The sequence below is a fragment of the Gadus chalcogrammus genome, chromosome 15 (genome assembly GCF_026213295.1).
Source record: "Gadus chalcogrammus isolate NIFS_2021 chromosome 15, NIFS_Gcha_1.0, whole genome shotgun sequence".
Classification (NCBI taxonomy): Eukaryota; Metazoa; Chordata; class Actinopteri; order Gadiformes; family Gadidae; genus Gadus; species Gadus chalcogrammus.
This window is the reverse complement of record NC_079426.1, coordinates 17,776,590-17,791,068: the sequence shown is the minus strand read 5'-3', so window position 1 is coordinate 17,791,068 and position 14,479 is coordinate 17,776,590. Positions and strand designations below refer to the sequence as shown.

The window sequence follows — 14,479 nt, the reverse complement described above, 5'->3', positions numbered from 1 at the left end:
CTCTCTCTCTCTCTCTCTCTCTCTCTCTCTCTCTCTCTCTCTCTCTCTCTCTCTCTCTCTCTCTCTCTCTCTCTCTCTCTCTCTCTCTAGGAAAGTAGGCCTGTGTCCAAACTAAATTGAAAATAGTGTGAATCAACAGTTTACATAGGAGATGCCATTTTAAACAAAGTTGGAAACTTTGCTCACTAATCACTGCATACCTCTAATCTGCACTGTTTGTCTGACACACAGGCACACGCACACCACACCACGTTCCACCCTTTCCAACTCTGCAGCGTGCTGCAGGAATTCCCTCCCACCAGTAGTTTTTTTTTTTTTCAACAGTCGAGGGAAGTTTCTGGAATGCTGAAACAAAGCCGTAGCTCTGGCTGCACAGTCTAAAGGAGATGACTATAGGGTTATTTGGTCACATTATCCATCCCTAAACTTGTAAAAGTGCATATTAAACGGAAACAGAGATACAGTTCAGTACCCCAGCATTGATTGATAAATTAGTGAGTAAATGTCAATAATATTAAAAGGAATGCAACACAAATCCAACACTGGCTCCAACCTCTCTGACGTTTCAGTAAACTTTAGAGAAGAGGGGTAGAGGTAACATATTCAGCCCATTCTAAGCATCATCCTAAAAGTGGGGATGATTATCAGCATGACTGCCAAAATTCGGGTCAGGACACCTCCCATCGAAATGTTTGTGAGACGAGACGAAAAGTGTGGTAGGACAGCACCAGTACCACGGTGTATGTGTAACTCTGCACGTAGCGCTTCTCCTGACGGGAGCTGAAGACCAGCCCACTCCAACAGATGGCGAGCACTGTCCCGCAGCAGCGTGGCTGAGTCAGAATCACCGAAAAGTATGTGCAGTCAACTTTAGCAAGTCATCTTTTTTTGGAGCTTAGTAGACCTACGACTTGAGCCTTGGATTGGAGCTACATTTATTTATTTTTTGAAGGATCCGTTTACCACATCAAGATGTTTGGGTAAATATTCACGCAAGGATTATCGTTTCTTACAGCTGGAAGTCTAGTAGTAATGTTGTAGTAATGCAGTAGTAATAGTGTAATGACCGCCGGTGTTTACAGCATGTAGCCTGCATCATAAAGGGGGGTGTGGGGGGGGGGGTGAAAGCGTTAAAACATTGGGATGGTTTAAATGAACTGATTTTCCTCATTCATACGATGATCGATCAGTCGTCATCATCTGAGAGTGGGATGCTTCCGCCTATCAGCTTGACTACGCACACATAGCGGTGCTTTTAATTTGAAAATATCTTGAATTCCATGTTGTCCATAAAATTGTTGTTTTCGGGGCGGTACAATTCATTGAAATATATACTCCAAAATAACCCGTGTGCAGCAAATGCAATGTGAGGAATAGAATAGACCATACAATCAGTGTTGTATTGAGAATAGTCGTGCATTATTCTGATGTATTTTATTTTATTTTGATATTCTGCCTACATGCTGTGCCACTGTGAGTTTATGAGAATAGGTTAATGAGGCGAGTTATTATCCCCGCTCACCCGCAGTGGACCTAACCCATCCCATCTGGCCCATAACCTCACGAGGTTCTCCCAGGAAAGAAGGTACCGGTCCATGCAGAGCAGGAGAGCCCGCTCTGAGAGTTCACTCTCGTTTCTCTCTCTGCGGGGGAGGGGCGAAGACGTGGCAGTCCTTCCTCAGCTCATTCAAGAACTTTCCCTTAAGCTCTGCAGAGACACCCAATAATGATAATAATGAGGAGCTTCTGTGTTTACAATGATAAGCATTCTCACGATGTTTGTTGTGAGGAACAATGGTGACTTATTCTAGAGAACAGAACTTCCAGGTATTTAATTGATATTCCAGTGCATTTGAAAAAGAAAAACAACATAGATGTAATTTTAAACTGTATTAGCCCAAAGCAGTCCTAAAGCAGTACTACATCCCAGACCTCAGCAAGGCAGTTTATTGAGGACATGTTCAGAAACTGGTTAAGAGTTAAAGGGGATTATACATTATGTGTTGCTAGGTTCCAGATGTCCCCTAAGGGTTTCTGAGCCCACTCATGTCCATTCATTATGAATACTTCACTCAAGCTTGCGAAAAACCTTTTGACTGGAATATCCCCTGGAGTCTTGGGTCATACTAGTGTGTTGCAATTATTGGTATCCATAAACCTTAAGTATAATAACTATAAAACTCAGTCCCTCTAAACACAGGAGAACCGAATGGTACCTAACGTCATAGATAAAACATTCTAACCCTATAGCGGATAGCTTTATGGTCATCATGCTTGTGGAGACAAAGTATGCTCATAGCTCTGCTGACGTCTGCGTGGGCTTCTGCATGAGAGCCTTCGCTGCATGCATGCAGACAGGACCTTTCTTTCATTGACTTTCATTAGAGTCAGGACTTGTCTACGAGGGACCTGCCCAAGCCTGTGGGTAAGGATGGCTTCTTAGGGCAACACATAGAGGAGGTAGCCACAGGCTGCCCACGTATGCATTCATTTGTGACCTTTACTTTGTGTGTGTGTGTGTGTGTGTGGAAAAAAAAATGATGTAAATACAACTCTGGCTTTCTCATATGGGCATTGAATATGGCCAGTTTATGTGATAGGATTTATTTTTAATTGTGAATTGTGCTGATGTTTTATTTCTCAGAACGGTTTTCTTAGTTTAGCCCAGTGTGTGGTTGGAGCGGATGTTTTAAGGTAGTTGTTATTACTGCAGGCAGTGGCAGGGCAACCTCAGGACCAAGGCTTCAATTTGTGATGTCACTAAAGTGACCAGATGCTAGGGAACCTCCCTGTTCATTAGAACAGAGTCTCGTACGCTACGTTACTGTCTACCCTGTGCTGCTACACATGTTCTTCAAACTTTGCGCAACATTGTCCATTTTATTATAAATGTTTAATATTTAATTCCTACTTCGAAGGATTGCAAGGTTAGCTTATATGTTAGCTTAATAGAGTTTAAATCGACCGATCCAAACAGGAATTATCTCAAAATATATATTTCTTAACAACTATTGTAACTGCGTTACAATGCAACTGTCTTGCATTTGAATTTACCACTCTATGTATGAAGTATGAATTGTGTTTGTATTTCTTATATTGCCCAACAGTTGTTCAACAGATAAAGCAGTCCTCGTATTAACCTCTAGCCTCTAGTTGACTAAGATAGTTTATCTCAATTCTGCAAAGAATGTGAACCCTGTCAATCAAAAGTATTTTCCAAATTTCCTTTTTCGTCAGATAAGGTTTGAATATCTACAATATTTAAGAGTATTCTAAATTACATCTCACTTCCTGCCAGTTGGTCCCTTTACTCTTTCCATCTGCAAACCTGAAATGAACTCCCTACCCTCTCTCTCCTGCTCTCTCTCAATTGCACACGCCCAGTGACACTTTGCTAGCGGCCAGGGCTGCACCAGCGTAACCAGGGTTTTATATTTGGCCTGGTGTGGTGGGTGGCAAGCTGTAGCTTGATAGGAATTACAGACATCCTGCAGTTGATGTCAATCTGGTCCACTGGCCCTATCACTCCATCTCCTTTTCAAATTCAAATCCCTAATTTCTTTGTTTATCTATTGCTGCGTCACAGTAGTTTTGAATCCAACTTTTAGATTATTTGATTTACTTGGCTTGTATCCTTGGAGGTGCAAAGTGTGGCCCCCCAAACACTGTAATGCCATTCAGCCTCAACAAACAAAAAGGAATTTTGATAACACTATGCATTGCAGTATCATTGTTTTCTGATATTTGGAAACAGCAAAAATCATTTACGTAAATAGCCAAATTCATGCGTAGGAAATTGTAATTGGAAAAACTATTTTTAATATTTTTCTCTCTGTCTGTCTGTCTGTCTGTCTGTCTGTCTGTCTGTCTGTCTGTCTGTCTGTCTGTCTGTCTGTCTGTCTGTCTGTCTGTCTGTCTGTCTGTCTGTACCATATTCAGGATGAAACTGCAGTTATGTATTTTCATGAGCTTCCTCTTGAAGTCCCTCTCAGCCCACAATGACTTCTACACCTCAATAGGTAAGTTTAGAAAATAGATATATCTGTTGTACATGCATGTATATCTGTGCATGTACAGTGCATCAGTCCTTCATTCTCTTTAGATTGAATGGAGTCATCTATTGATATCAAATGGTACTGCTGTGTGTGTGTGTGTGTGTGTGTGTGTGTGTGTGTGTGTGTGTGTGTGTGTGTGTGTGTGTGTGTGTGTGTGTGTGTGTGTGTGTGCGTGTGTGTGTGTGTGTGTCCTTCAGGTCACATGACAGACCTGCTGTTCACAGAGAAAGATATGGTCACTTCTCTCAAGGAATATATCAGAGTGGAGGAGAGCAAGCTGGAGCAGGTCAAACGGTACTACATATACGCACATACAAACACATACACAGTCCCCCACACACACACACACACACACACACACACACACACACACACACACACACACACACACACACACACACACACACACACACACACACACACACACACACACACATTTGTGCACATGTGTAAATTAACAAACAAGAGAGGCACAGTTAAGCACATTTACATGAACACACACACACACAAATAGATGCAATCTGTAAATATTGCTTTCAGTAATGAGCTGGTTGACATTATGTTCTTTCATCAGCCCCAGCATCAACACTATATGAACCATAACTGAACCCCCCTGTGGTCCCGTCTTGTATCAGGTGGGCCGATCAGCTGGACTCCCTGTCCATCACGGCCATCCAGGACCCTGAGGGCTTCCTGGGCCACCCGGTCAACGCCTTCAAGCTGATGAAGAGGCTCAACACGGAGTGGGGCATGCTGGAGACCCTGGTGCTCACTGACACCACCGAAGGTCAGTGGGGTAGAAAACGCCACGACTCAAACCCGGATGGATGCATGGGTGGATGGATGGATTGATGGGTGAATTAGTGTGGATGGATGGATGGATTATGGGTGAATTGGTGTGTCGCATGACACAGACATTTAAACGAGGAGAAGAGAAAGCTATAGAGACACTAAACAGTGTGAAAGTGGAGGAATCAACGTTTAGAGAGAGAGAGAGTCAATTTGAAGGACCAAAAGGACCCATTTTAAAGATGGGGATAACGTTGAAGCTGCCTTGGGTAATTAACAAATTGGGAGGTTTACTTTTTTTGTACAGGGCTATTTAAAGGCAAAACATCCTCATTTAAGACAAACAAGAAATGTCAGCCATGCATTATAAAAAGAGGACAATTTTTTATTTGTAATCGGTGTCGGATGCTGTCTTACCCACATCCCACACAAACGGTATTTCCATGGATGACTTGATTCGATCAGTGGAGGTCGAAATAGACAGTTTTACAAAACAGTGAACCATGTGGAGTATGGCTACTTGTAGACAGTATGTAGCTCTGATCCAGTACGATAGTGAGTCTGCCTCATAGTGTCCCCTCCCTCCGTCCTGGGCTCCAGCCTTCATCTCCAACCTGACCATGCACCGCAAGCACTTCCCCACCGAGGACGACCAGACGGGGGCGGCCAAGGCTCTGCTGCGGCTGCAGGACACGTACCATCTGGACACCAACACCATCGCCACCGGCAACCTGCCTGGTCAGTAGGCCTCCGCACACCGACACACGCACGACCATACACACACACAACATTGCTGCTGGATGAAAAGCTCTTGAAAAAAAAAATCATGGTTTCTTTTTTTTTTTTCCCCTTTTAATTCCGTTTTTTTTTTTTTTTTCTCTGCTTTTCTCCACATTCCTTTTCTTAATCGTTTTCTTCTTTCTCCTTATCATCGTCGGCATCACCATGACAACCATCACCTTCATCATCACTATCCTCCTCCTCACCTTCATCATCACCACCTCCACCATCACCTTCATCACCACCTACTAACATCACCCCCCACCACCATCACCTTCACCACCAACATGAACATCACCATCACCACCACCATTACCTATACCACCAACATGGCCAATATCATCCCACTAGGCGTGACGCACAAGAACCCCATGACGGTGGAGGACTGCTACGAGCTGGGGAAGATCGCCTACTCGGACTCAGACTACTACCACACGGAGCTGTGGATGAGCCAATCCCTGCAGCAGCTGGACCAGGGGGAGGAGTCCACCATCGACAAGGTGACCGTGCTGGACTACCTCAGTTACGCCATCTACCAACAGGGAGAGCTAGAGAGAGCGCTGGAGTTCACCAAGAGGCTGCTCTCACTGGGTGAGTCTAACACAAGCCCACAAGACTTGTGTTTTTTGCATTTTTTCTTAATATATTTATATTGGGATGAAATAAAATGACATGGACGATACCAAATAGGTATATATCACTGTGGAGTTCCGCGAAAACATAGTTTATTATAAACATTGGTCATGGAATGTAGACCGACCGCAGGAAAGAGTCATGCCAGAGCCTCACTGGTTGAGTAACACTTGGTTCTCTGTGCCCGGTGTCTTCTGTCCCTGTCAGATGTTATTTCAAGGCTTGACTGAAAAAGTTGTTGCTCCATAATATGCACTTAGTCCATATTCTTTCTCCAGATGTTTGGCTCATATTTAATACACCACCCAATGAGGGAAAGAAATGGTCACTGAATAACTTCAAAGATCTCTAGAGATCTCTATAGTCTAAAGAGAAAGCTCACAAATGTTATCACATCATAAATTTGCTGTTTAATCCAATGCCGGCGACATGTTTAAATTACTTTACAAAAATGAGTAAACAATATTTAACATTGTGATAATAAGTTGATGAGATGATCCTGTATTAAATAAAACTGCATAAAATAATATGTTGCATTCACATGTTAAACTTTTCTATATATATTATATATAATATATATATATATATATATATATATTTAATCGCTTGACAGCCCTAATATATATATATATTGGGGGATATCCTATACGCATTAATGCCATAGCCAACTCACGATTAATCATAAAAAAAAATTCTATGCTATATATATATATATATATATATAGCATAGATTTTTTTATGATTAATCGTGAGTTGGCTATGGCATTAATGCGATTATCAAGCGATTTTAATCGCTTGACAGCCCTAATATATATATATATATATTATATATATATATATATATATATATTATATATATATATTATATATATATATATATATATATATATATATATATATTAGGGCTGTCAAGCGATTAAAATATTTAATCACGATTAATCGCATTAATGCCATAGCCAACTCACGATTAATCAGAAAAAAAATGTCTATGCTAAATATCCCTTGAATTCTTTGTCCCATTCATTTTTCTCATTTGAATGCTCTTATCAACATGGAGAAGTGCATCGGCTTGCCTTGTGCAAATGTTTTTTTATTGATAACAACATTGGCATATACTGATCAAAACAGGACGGTACAAAAAAAAGCCTATAATGCAATTAAACGATGAACATACGAAGATATGCCTTGAACATAGCAGTCAGGCTACTGCTTCTTTGGTTTGAGCCCAAAAAAAAAAAGAAAAAAGAATAATAATTTTGGTTTAAAATTTAAGAATTTGTGTTAATCGCGCGTTAAAAAAATTAACGCCGTTAAAATTGGTTTGCGTTAATGCCGTTAGTAACGCGTTTAACTGACAGCTCTAATATATATATATATATATATTTAAATAAAAAAAAAAAATGATTGAATAAAACCACATTAAATAATATGTTGGATATACATGATTTCCTGTTCTGTGCATGTATGTTTACAATCATATCCAGATTCGGAGCACCAGCGCGCCCGGGGGAACCTGAAGTACTTTGAGTTCCAGATGCTGCAGCAGAGGAGCGATGAGGAGGAGGCCGCCCAGAAACAGAGGAACGAGGGGACGGTGGGCAACAAAACAGAGGAGAAGAAGAAAGGCTTCAAGGAGCCCATCCCCGAGAGGAAGATGTACGAGAAGCTGTGTCGGGGCGAGGGCATCCAGATGGTGAGGTCCCCACTCCCTGACACCCACTTGACACCCATGTTGCCCCCCCCTCCCCCCCACCCTCCACGTTCAGTTGACGCCGCTGACCCATCGCCTTATTGCAATCGTTGTCCTTCTATGGATTTTTTGTTTTAATGATTTTAATCCGCACACAGACGCCGCACAGACAGAGCCGGCTCTTCTGCCGTTACTATGACAACCACCGCAACCCCATGTACCTGCTGAGTCCGGTGAAACAGGAGGATGAGTGGGACCGGCCCTACATCGTCCGCTACCACGACATCATCTCCCACAGCGAGATCGAGAAGGTCAAGAGCCTTGCCAAGCCCAGGGTAAGGGACGTCTCTCTTGTGTCTTCTTCTGTAAGCTGCTCTGGTGCCATGAATAGATCAGTTTCACCCAACAAATAAACAGTAGAAACTCTGCATAAAGAAAGCTGGTAACAGCAAGCAGGTTAACAAGTCATGGTTCAGTGACACATGCATTGAGATTGCCTTAATGCAAATTTAAATGTATTTTAGTTATTTTATTTCAATGCCACGGGTCTAGAATGATATTGCCCGTAAACTCATTAGAAACCGATTAAGTGGCCTGAGCACAGACACACACTCACATGCACAAGCGCACACACACACAGATGGGTTGAACGTGTCCCTGGCTCCACAGCTGCGCAGAGCCACTATTTCCAACCCAATCACCGGCATATTGGAGACCGCTCCATACCGGATCAGCAAGAGGTAAGGCTTCGGGGGCGGGGAGGAAGGGGAGAGGAGGAGAGGCTGTTCTTGTAGAAATATATACATGATATATTTATCTCAGCCCCTCCCACCCCTTCTCCTCTCTTCCCCGGTCCGGGCCATGTAGCGACGCATTGAACTCACAGCACGTGTCCTCTCCTGCTTTTAACAAAACCTCTGGCGTCATAGAGCAAAAGAAAAGAGGGAATGGAAAGGAAATGCAACCTACATCATGTGTGATTGGCTCACACAGTCACGTACCTTCCGTTGAACAGCAATTGGTTCATATGGGTGTTTTTGGAGCTGCTGCTGATACCCAGTAAGAGATTTTTTACTCCAAAAATGTTTTACTAATTAGAGGTTGGCTACTGAACTGTAAGAAAATCAAAAAATCGATTAGTTCTTTGCTGTAGATCTAATGATATTTAGTTAACGCCATGGTAAAATCACAACCAAAATGATTATCATAATTCATTCATCATCATCATCATCATCATCAAAAAACATCAACAACCAAGGCAACCTCTTACTCATAGATGAAGTTCCATTGAAGCACCAGTGACCGCATCTGCTCTTCTCTCTCTTTCCTTACCTCTCCGTGTCCTCTCTGTATTCCTGTGTGTTCCCTCCCTACGCCGTCCTCTGTGGTGTCCTGAGCTAGTTAAGGCGTGCTACGGTGCATGACCCCCTTACCGGGAAACTGACCACGGCCCGGTACAGAGTCTCCAAGAGGTAAGAGGTCACAGGTTACAGCTCAGAGCAGCTCCTCTGCATCACCTATCCCTTGGATGGAAGCCCACACCTATGGAGTGAATATGTCAGGCATGCTGACCAGGCACCATGTATAACACTCAGGCACCCGGCTGAACCTATGCTGGTCGAATCCAGTCATCCATGGAAGTACCGTTTCTGTGGAATGTGGATAAGACCACAGCCGACACGATTACAAATTGACCATTTGTATTTTTTCTATCATGCATGGCTGACATTTTTTGGGTCATTTTTTGATGAAGTTGCAATGGAAAGCTTTCAACTGTTAGAACTGTTGTTGAGGCTTTGGACTCTATTTGACCTGGTTATTTCCTCTGGAATTATCATAAGCACTTTTTTCCAAGGCTATAAAATCGGTGAGCTTTCAAGATGGCTGCTCACTCTCCCTCTCCCAAGCTTCTCCTGTTTTTTAGTGGAGCTCCTCGCAAGTTCATGGGGTGACATAAGCGTGTTACAGATGCATGCATTCACTGCGAGGGTGCTTTTTCTTATCTATTTCCCCATCTTAGACTTAAGACTCCTACAAAGCTCCAAGGAATTAAACCTTCATGAAAGTATATAACACATTCATAAATTTACTCCCACAATGCATTGTGAGGCTTCATGCCATCTGTTTATAGAAGCTCTGGCATGTGAGTCAACAATGTCCCTTGTAAAATGCATGAGAGTTATGATACAGAGTTATGAGCAGATACTTTGGCGATCACATGGCAATAAAAGTGAGCTTCCCCCCAGCCACATATTCCTTGGTCTAATTCCGCGGCCTTGTACCCTCACTTGAAAGGGTTCATTGCTGAAACCCTGTCAGGAAGTCATTCAGTAAGTCCTGAGTGCTAGACTCTCAGAGGGTGTCAACCCTCTTGATGAAAGGTGTCTAGTGTAAAGGAGGGGAGAGGCTACCCCTATGACAACACTAGCGGTAGTTAATGTAGAGCCATTCTGAGGTCCTGAGTGAGACCCTCTGTGATCCGGCCTCAACCGCCTCGGTTGTACACATTGGGAATTGTGCTACGTGCGTTCCTTCTGTGACATTCTGTGTAACCTCAGCCAATTGGAGATTCTGAATTCTGGGCCGTCGTCTATAGTTTGTCCTTCTCTAGTGGATAAACTTCATGCATTGTGTTGCCACAAATTCATCATGTAATTTCATTCAGTAGGCTTGACTAAGCATGACGATTTCTTTCTGCATGTTTTATGTTCTCCAACTCGGACCTTTAGTGCCATCTTGTGGGAGTTAACCCGCAATGCATGTGACACATGTTGTTTTCTCCCAGCGCCTGGCTGACTGGCTACGATGACCCGCTGATCGATAAGATTAATCAGAGGATTGAAGATCTCACCGGGCTGGAGATGGACACTGCAGAAGAGATGCAGGTAGAACTCAACTTTGCGTTTGGAAAAATAAACAAAAACTCTAATATTTTTGTATTAGCTTTTCATAAAACCATGTATAAACTTAATCACTCATAATATATGTGTAAATATATTGTAAATCTTTTGTCTTGTACATCGGTGTGTATTTGATTCATATTTATTCTTGGTTTTCACCCTTTTAGGTTGCAAACTATGGTGTCGGAGGTCAATATGAACCACACTTTGACTTTGGAAGGGTTGGTAACTGATTATCCCGAGACACCTTTCTGTAATCATTCTTTGTTGTTGAGCTGTGAGTGTTTAACTCAGTCTGGCCTCGGCAGAAAGACGAACCGGATGCATTCAAAGAGCTGGGCACGGGGAACCGTGTGGCAACGTGGCTCTTCTATGTGAGTATGTCCATACGGCTCTTTGTTTCTTCACAGGTATCTGTTCACTATTCTCCTTGTGAAATATTTCCGTTATCAGACTATTTATTTTTTCTTGATAAAATAATTAATCATTTTGTAAGGAGGATACTTTTTTCCATCATTCATGTTCTGATAGTTTTGGCACTCCTATCCCTTAGCGGGATAGGAAGAGATTTGAGCGCATCCAGCTGTAGTTACATAAAATGGAAAGTTCTGAGTTCACAAAGTAAAAGTCTGGGCCTCTTCATCACCGCTCCTCTCCTCCTGCTGATGGGTTCACTCGGTCAATCCATCCCTGGCAGGAATTAATGAACCCGTCAGATAGTCCAACTATAAAAAAGGCGAGGCCATAACAATTTCACATACTGCATCAAAGGTTCAAATGTTGTCCTTCATTTCTCTGTCTGCTGCAGATGACTGACGTGGCAGCAGGGGGCGCTACAGTGTTTCCAGACGTAGGAGCAGCCGTTTGGCCCAAGAAGGTACCAAGAGGATTCCCATTGTTGTCCTTACCACGACTTGATTTGTATTATAATAACGTATTAAATAAATTATTAGACTCCCGGTCTAAAGTCTATATTACGTGTGCGTGTGCGTGTGCGTGTGTGTGTACAGGGAACTGCGGTGTTCTGGTACAACCTGTTTGCCAGCGGGGAGGGAGACTACAGCACGCGGCACGCAGCATGCCCAGTGCTGGTGGGAAACAAGTGGGGTAAGTCCAGAGCCAATGGTTAAAATGGATCAGAAATACTATAGGATATCTATTATGATCGTGGTTATGTTCCTGAGAAACACTCTTTTACCTTGACCAAAACAACATGTTACTGCATTTATTTCGAGGTCAGCTTAATTTAATTAGTAATCTAAAATGAGTCGCCAGTGTACAGTAGTTGCAATGCGTTACTCCCTCAGCTTCGGAACTCTACCACTAGAGGGCGTGGGTTTCTACTCTCCTCACAATCTGTCTTTGATCGGCCATCCTCGTTATGAAAATCCAACCTACTCCATACCATCCAGATGAAGATCAATTTCAATTAAAGTTGAAAGGTTGAAAATGCCACAGTTGGCGTTTTAGGCAAAAAAATAAGTCTTCATTCCTTTATTTTAGGACATTAAATGGTTCAATAGTATCTCCTCCAACATAAACCATTACATCAAACTGCTTCTCCATCACACAGCTCAATATATTGCTTATCAATAGTATCTGGATACATCGATTTACCTTGTAAAATAGTAGCATAGAAGGATATTTGATTTATAGGTAACTACTATAAAACAATAAAAAATATATATAGTAAAAAGGAATTCTCTGTATGATAAAAGTTATCTTAAGTTAGGAAATCCTATATTGTAAAAAGATTTTGTAGTATACAAAATATACAGACTCTTACGATTGTAAGTAGTCTGTTCAACATCATCATTTTCAAGCCTCATAGACCTTGTAGTTAAAACAAAACAATATGATTCTATCTGCAAAATATCATATAGGCCTATTGTTTGATGAAGCCTCATAATTGTAGTTTAAACGAAAACCAACCAGAATAAATAACTTGCTGTCTGAAGTCATATATTTGTTGTTAGTTTCAAGGGTTTAATGTCAAAGGTGACGTTGGGTTGAAGATGGGGGCAGGCGGCTCTGTGGGCCCTTGCTGCCGGACTGTGCCGGATGCCGCTGTACGCTGGCCAGCCAGGGGCACAGCGGCATAGGCAGCCCTGCTCTAGTGAGTTCCGTAGAACTACCTACCCCTAACTCCATTTACGATTTCCCGTCGGTTTCACGATTTGTGAGTTTAATGATGGAGTTTTACGATTTACAATTTCATGTTGGACTTACCATTTAATACGCTCAGACACTATTATCAAAATCCACTTACAGTGAGTTACAACTCATGTCCTCGGCTCAAATGTCCGGTGCGATAGGATACCCACACACAGGCAGCCTGAGGACATTAGTGAGGACCTTAGTGGACCGTTTGAAAACGATGACATGTTTTTGCGTTTGCCCTTCTGCTTCTCAGTATCAAACAAATGGATTCATGAGCGCGGCCAGGAGTGGAGGCGGCCCTGTGACCTGGACCAGTCTAAGTAATAGGGGTGTTTATCACGTCTCCCAGTACCAGCTCCTCGCGATACTGAACTCTCCGACCACCACAACACACAGAACGGTGATGGTTGTCATCACCCGGCCCTCCGGTCACTCCTTGTCCCCTCCGGTCCGCCCGGGGCGCACGGATCGTTGATTTGTTTGTTTGGGGTCCGTTGTGCATTCACAAGCAGCGTTTGGGAGTGATGTAGTGGTCTTTTTGGCCGATGTCTTCCCGCCCCCCCCCCTGCCCCCTCCACCGAGGCTACCACACATGCTGTCCTTGCACTCCGGGTGAACTGTTGTTGTAGAGCCCTCTGAGAGACCGCAAGCTCCATCCAGGCGTTTGGCCGCCTGTTCTTTTCAACGCAGAACAGGCTGCAGAGGTTTTTTTTATGTTTTATAATAGCCCACACTAAATTCTCTCTAGTCCGATGATATAGATAATATATTATGTATGACATAAAAAAACTATTGGATTATGCTTTAAGAGAAGGAATAAAGGATGAAATAATGTTCCCAATACAAACAATGCAGCTAACATATTTTTGGAGTGTTGTTGAACAATTTATGGTTTCAAAAGGCCAAAACCTTGATATTGTTTATGAAAATCACTACGCAATATGTGAAAGTAGGCGTATGGGGTTACCTACTCCATAAGTTTAGTTTTTTTTGTATTTATATTTTACATTTTCTTTGTGTCTCTTGTAAAAATAAGAAAGTTTGTTTTTGCAATAAAAAATACTTTTGTGTTGCTAAATTACTGACATTGTCCTGCTGTGTGCGTGTATGGTGCGTCTTTATGTTTGAGTGTGTAGGTCTGTTGTGTGTTAGAGATATAGACATAGAGAGAGAGAGAGAGAGAGAGAGAGAGAGAGAGAGAGAGAGAGAGAGAGAGAGAGAGAGAGAGAGAGAGAGAGTGTGGTGTGTGCGTGTGCACGCGTGCGTCTGTGCCTGTGGTGTGTGTGTGTTAGAGTGTCTTGTGTGTGACAGAGACATACCATGAGAGTTTGTTTGTCTGTGAACGTGCGCTTGACAGAGATATAGACCATGAGAGAGTTTGTGTGGATGTGAGATAGAGAGAGAGTTTCTGTTGTGTGTGCGTGAGAGATATGGACCGAGAGCGAGAGAGAGAGAGAGAGAGAGAGAGAGAG

At 42.6% G+C, this 14,479-nt stretch overlaps 1 protein-coding gene across 3 annotated transcripts; it reads left to right on the top strand.

Moving 5' to 3' along the window:
- Nucleotides 1–702: 702 nt before the first annotated feature.
- Nucleotides 703–14,103, top strand: p4ha1b (prolyl 4-hydroxylase, alpha polypeptide I b). 3 transcript variants are annotated; one of them, XM_056609204.1, is made up of 16 exons: nucleotides 703–980; nucleotides 3,940–4,019; nucleotides 4,253–4,349; nucleotides 4,691–4,842; nucleotides 5,445–5,582; nucleotides 5,976–6,215; nucleotides 7,742–7,950; nucleotides 8,106–8,282; nucleotides 8,617–8,687; nucleotides 9,354–9,419; nucleotides 10,733–10,832; nucleotides 11,015–11,068; nucleotides 11,156–11,221; nucleotides 11,656–11,724; nucleotides 11,858–11,954; nucleotides 13,261–14,103. In XM_056609204.1, the coding sequence occupies exons 1-16, from the start codon at nucleotides 973–975 to the stop codon at nucleotides 13,329–13,331; spliced, it is 1,695 nt and encodes a 564-aa protein (XP_056465179.1). In that variant the 5' UTR covers nucleotides 703–972; the 3' UTR covers nucleotides 13,332–14,103. The 3 variants fall into 3 exon arrangements, with proteins under 3 accessions (XP_056465179.1, XP_056465178.1, XP_056465177.1); XM_056609203.1 differs by lacking the exon at nucleotides 8,617–8,687 and having other exon boundaries at nucleotides 9,349–9,419; XM_056609202.1 differs by lacking the exon at nucleotides 9,354–9,419 and having other exon boundaries at nucleotides 706–980.
- Nucleotides 14,104–14,479: the final 376 nt, after the last annotated feature.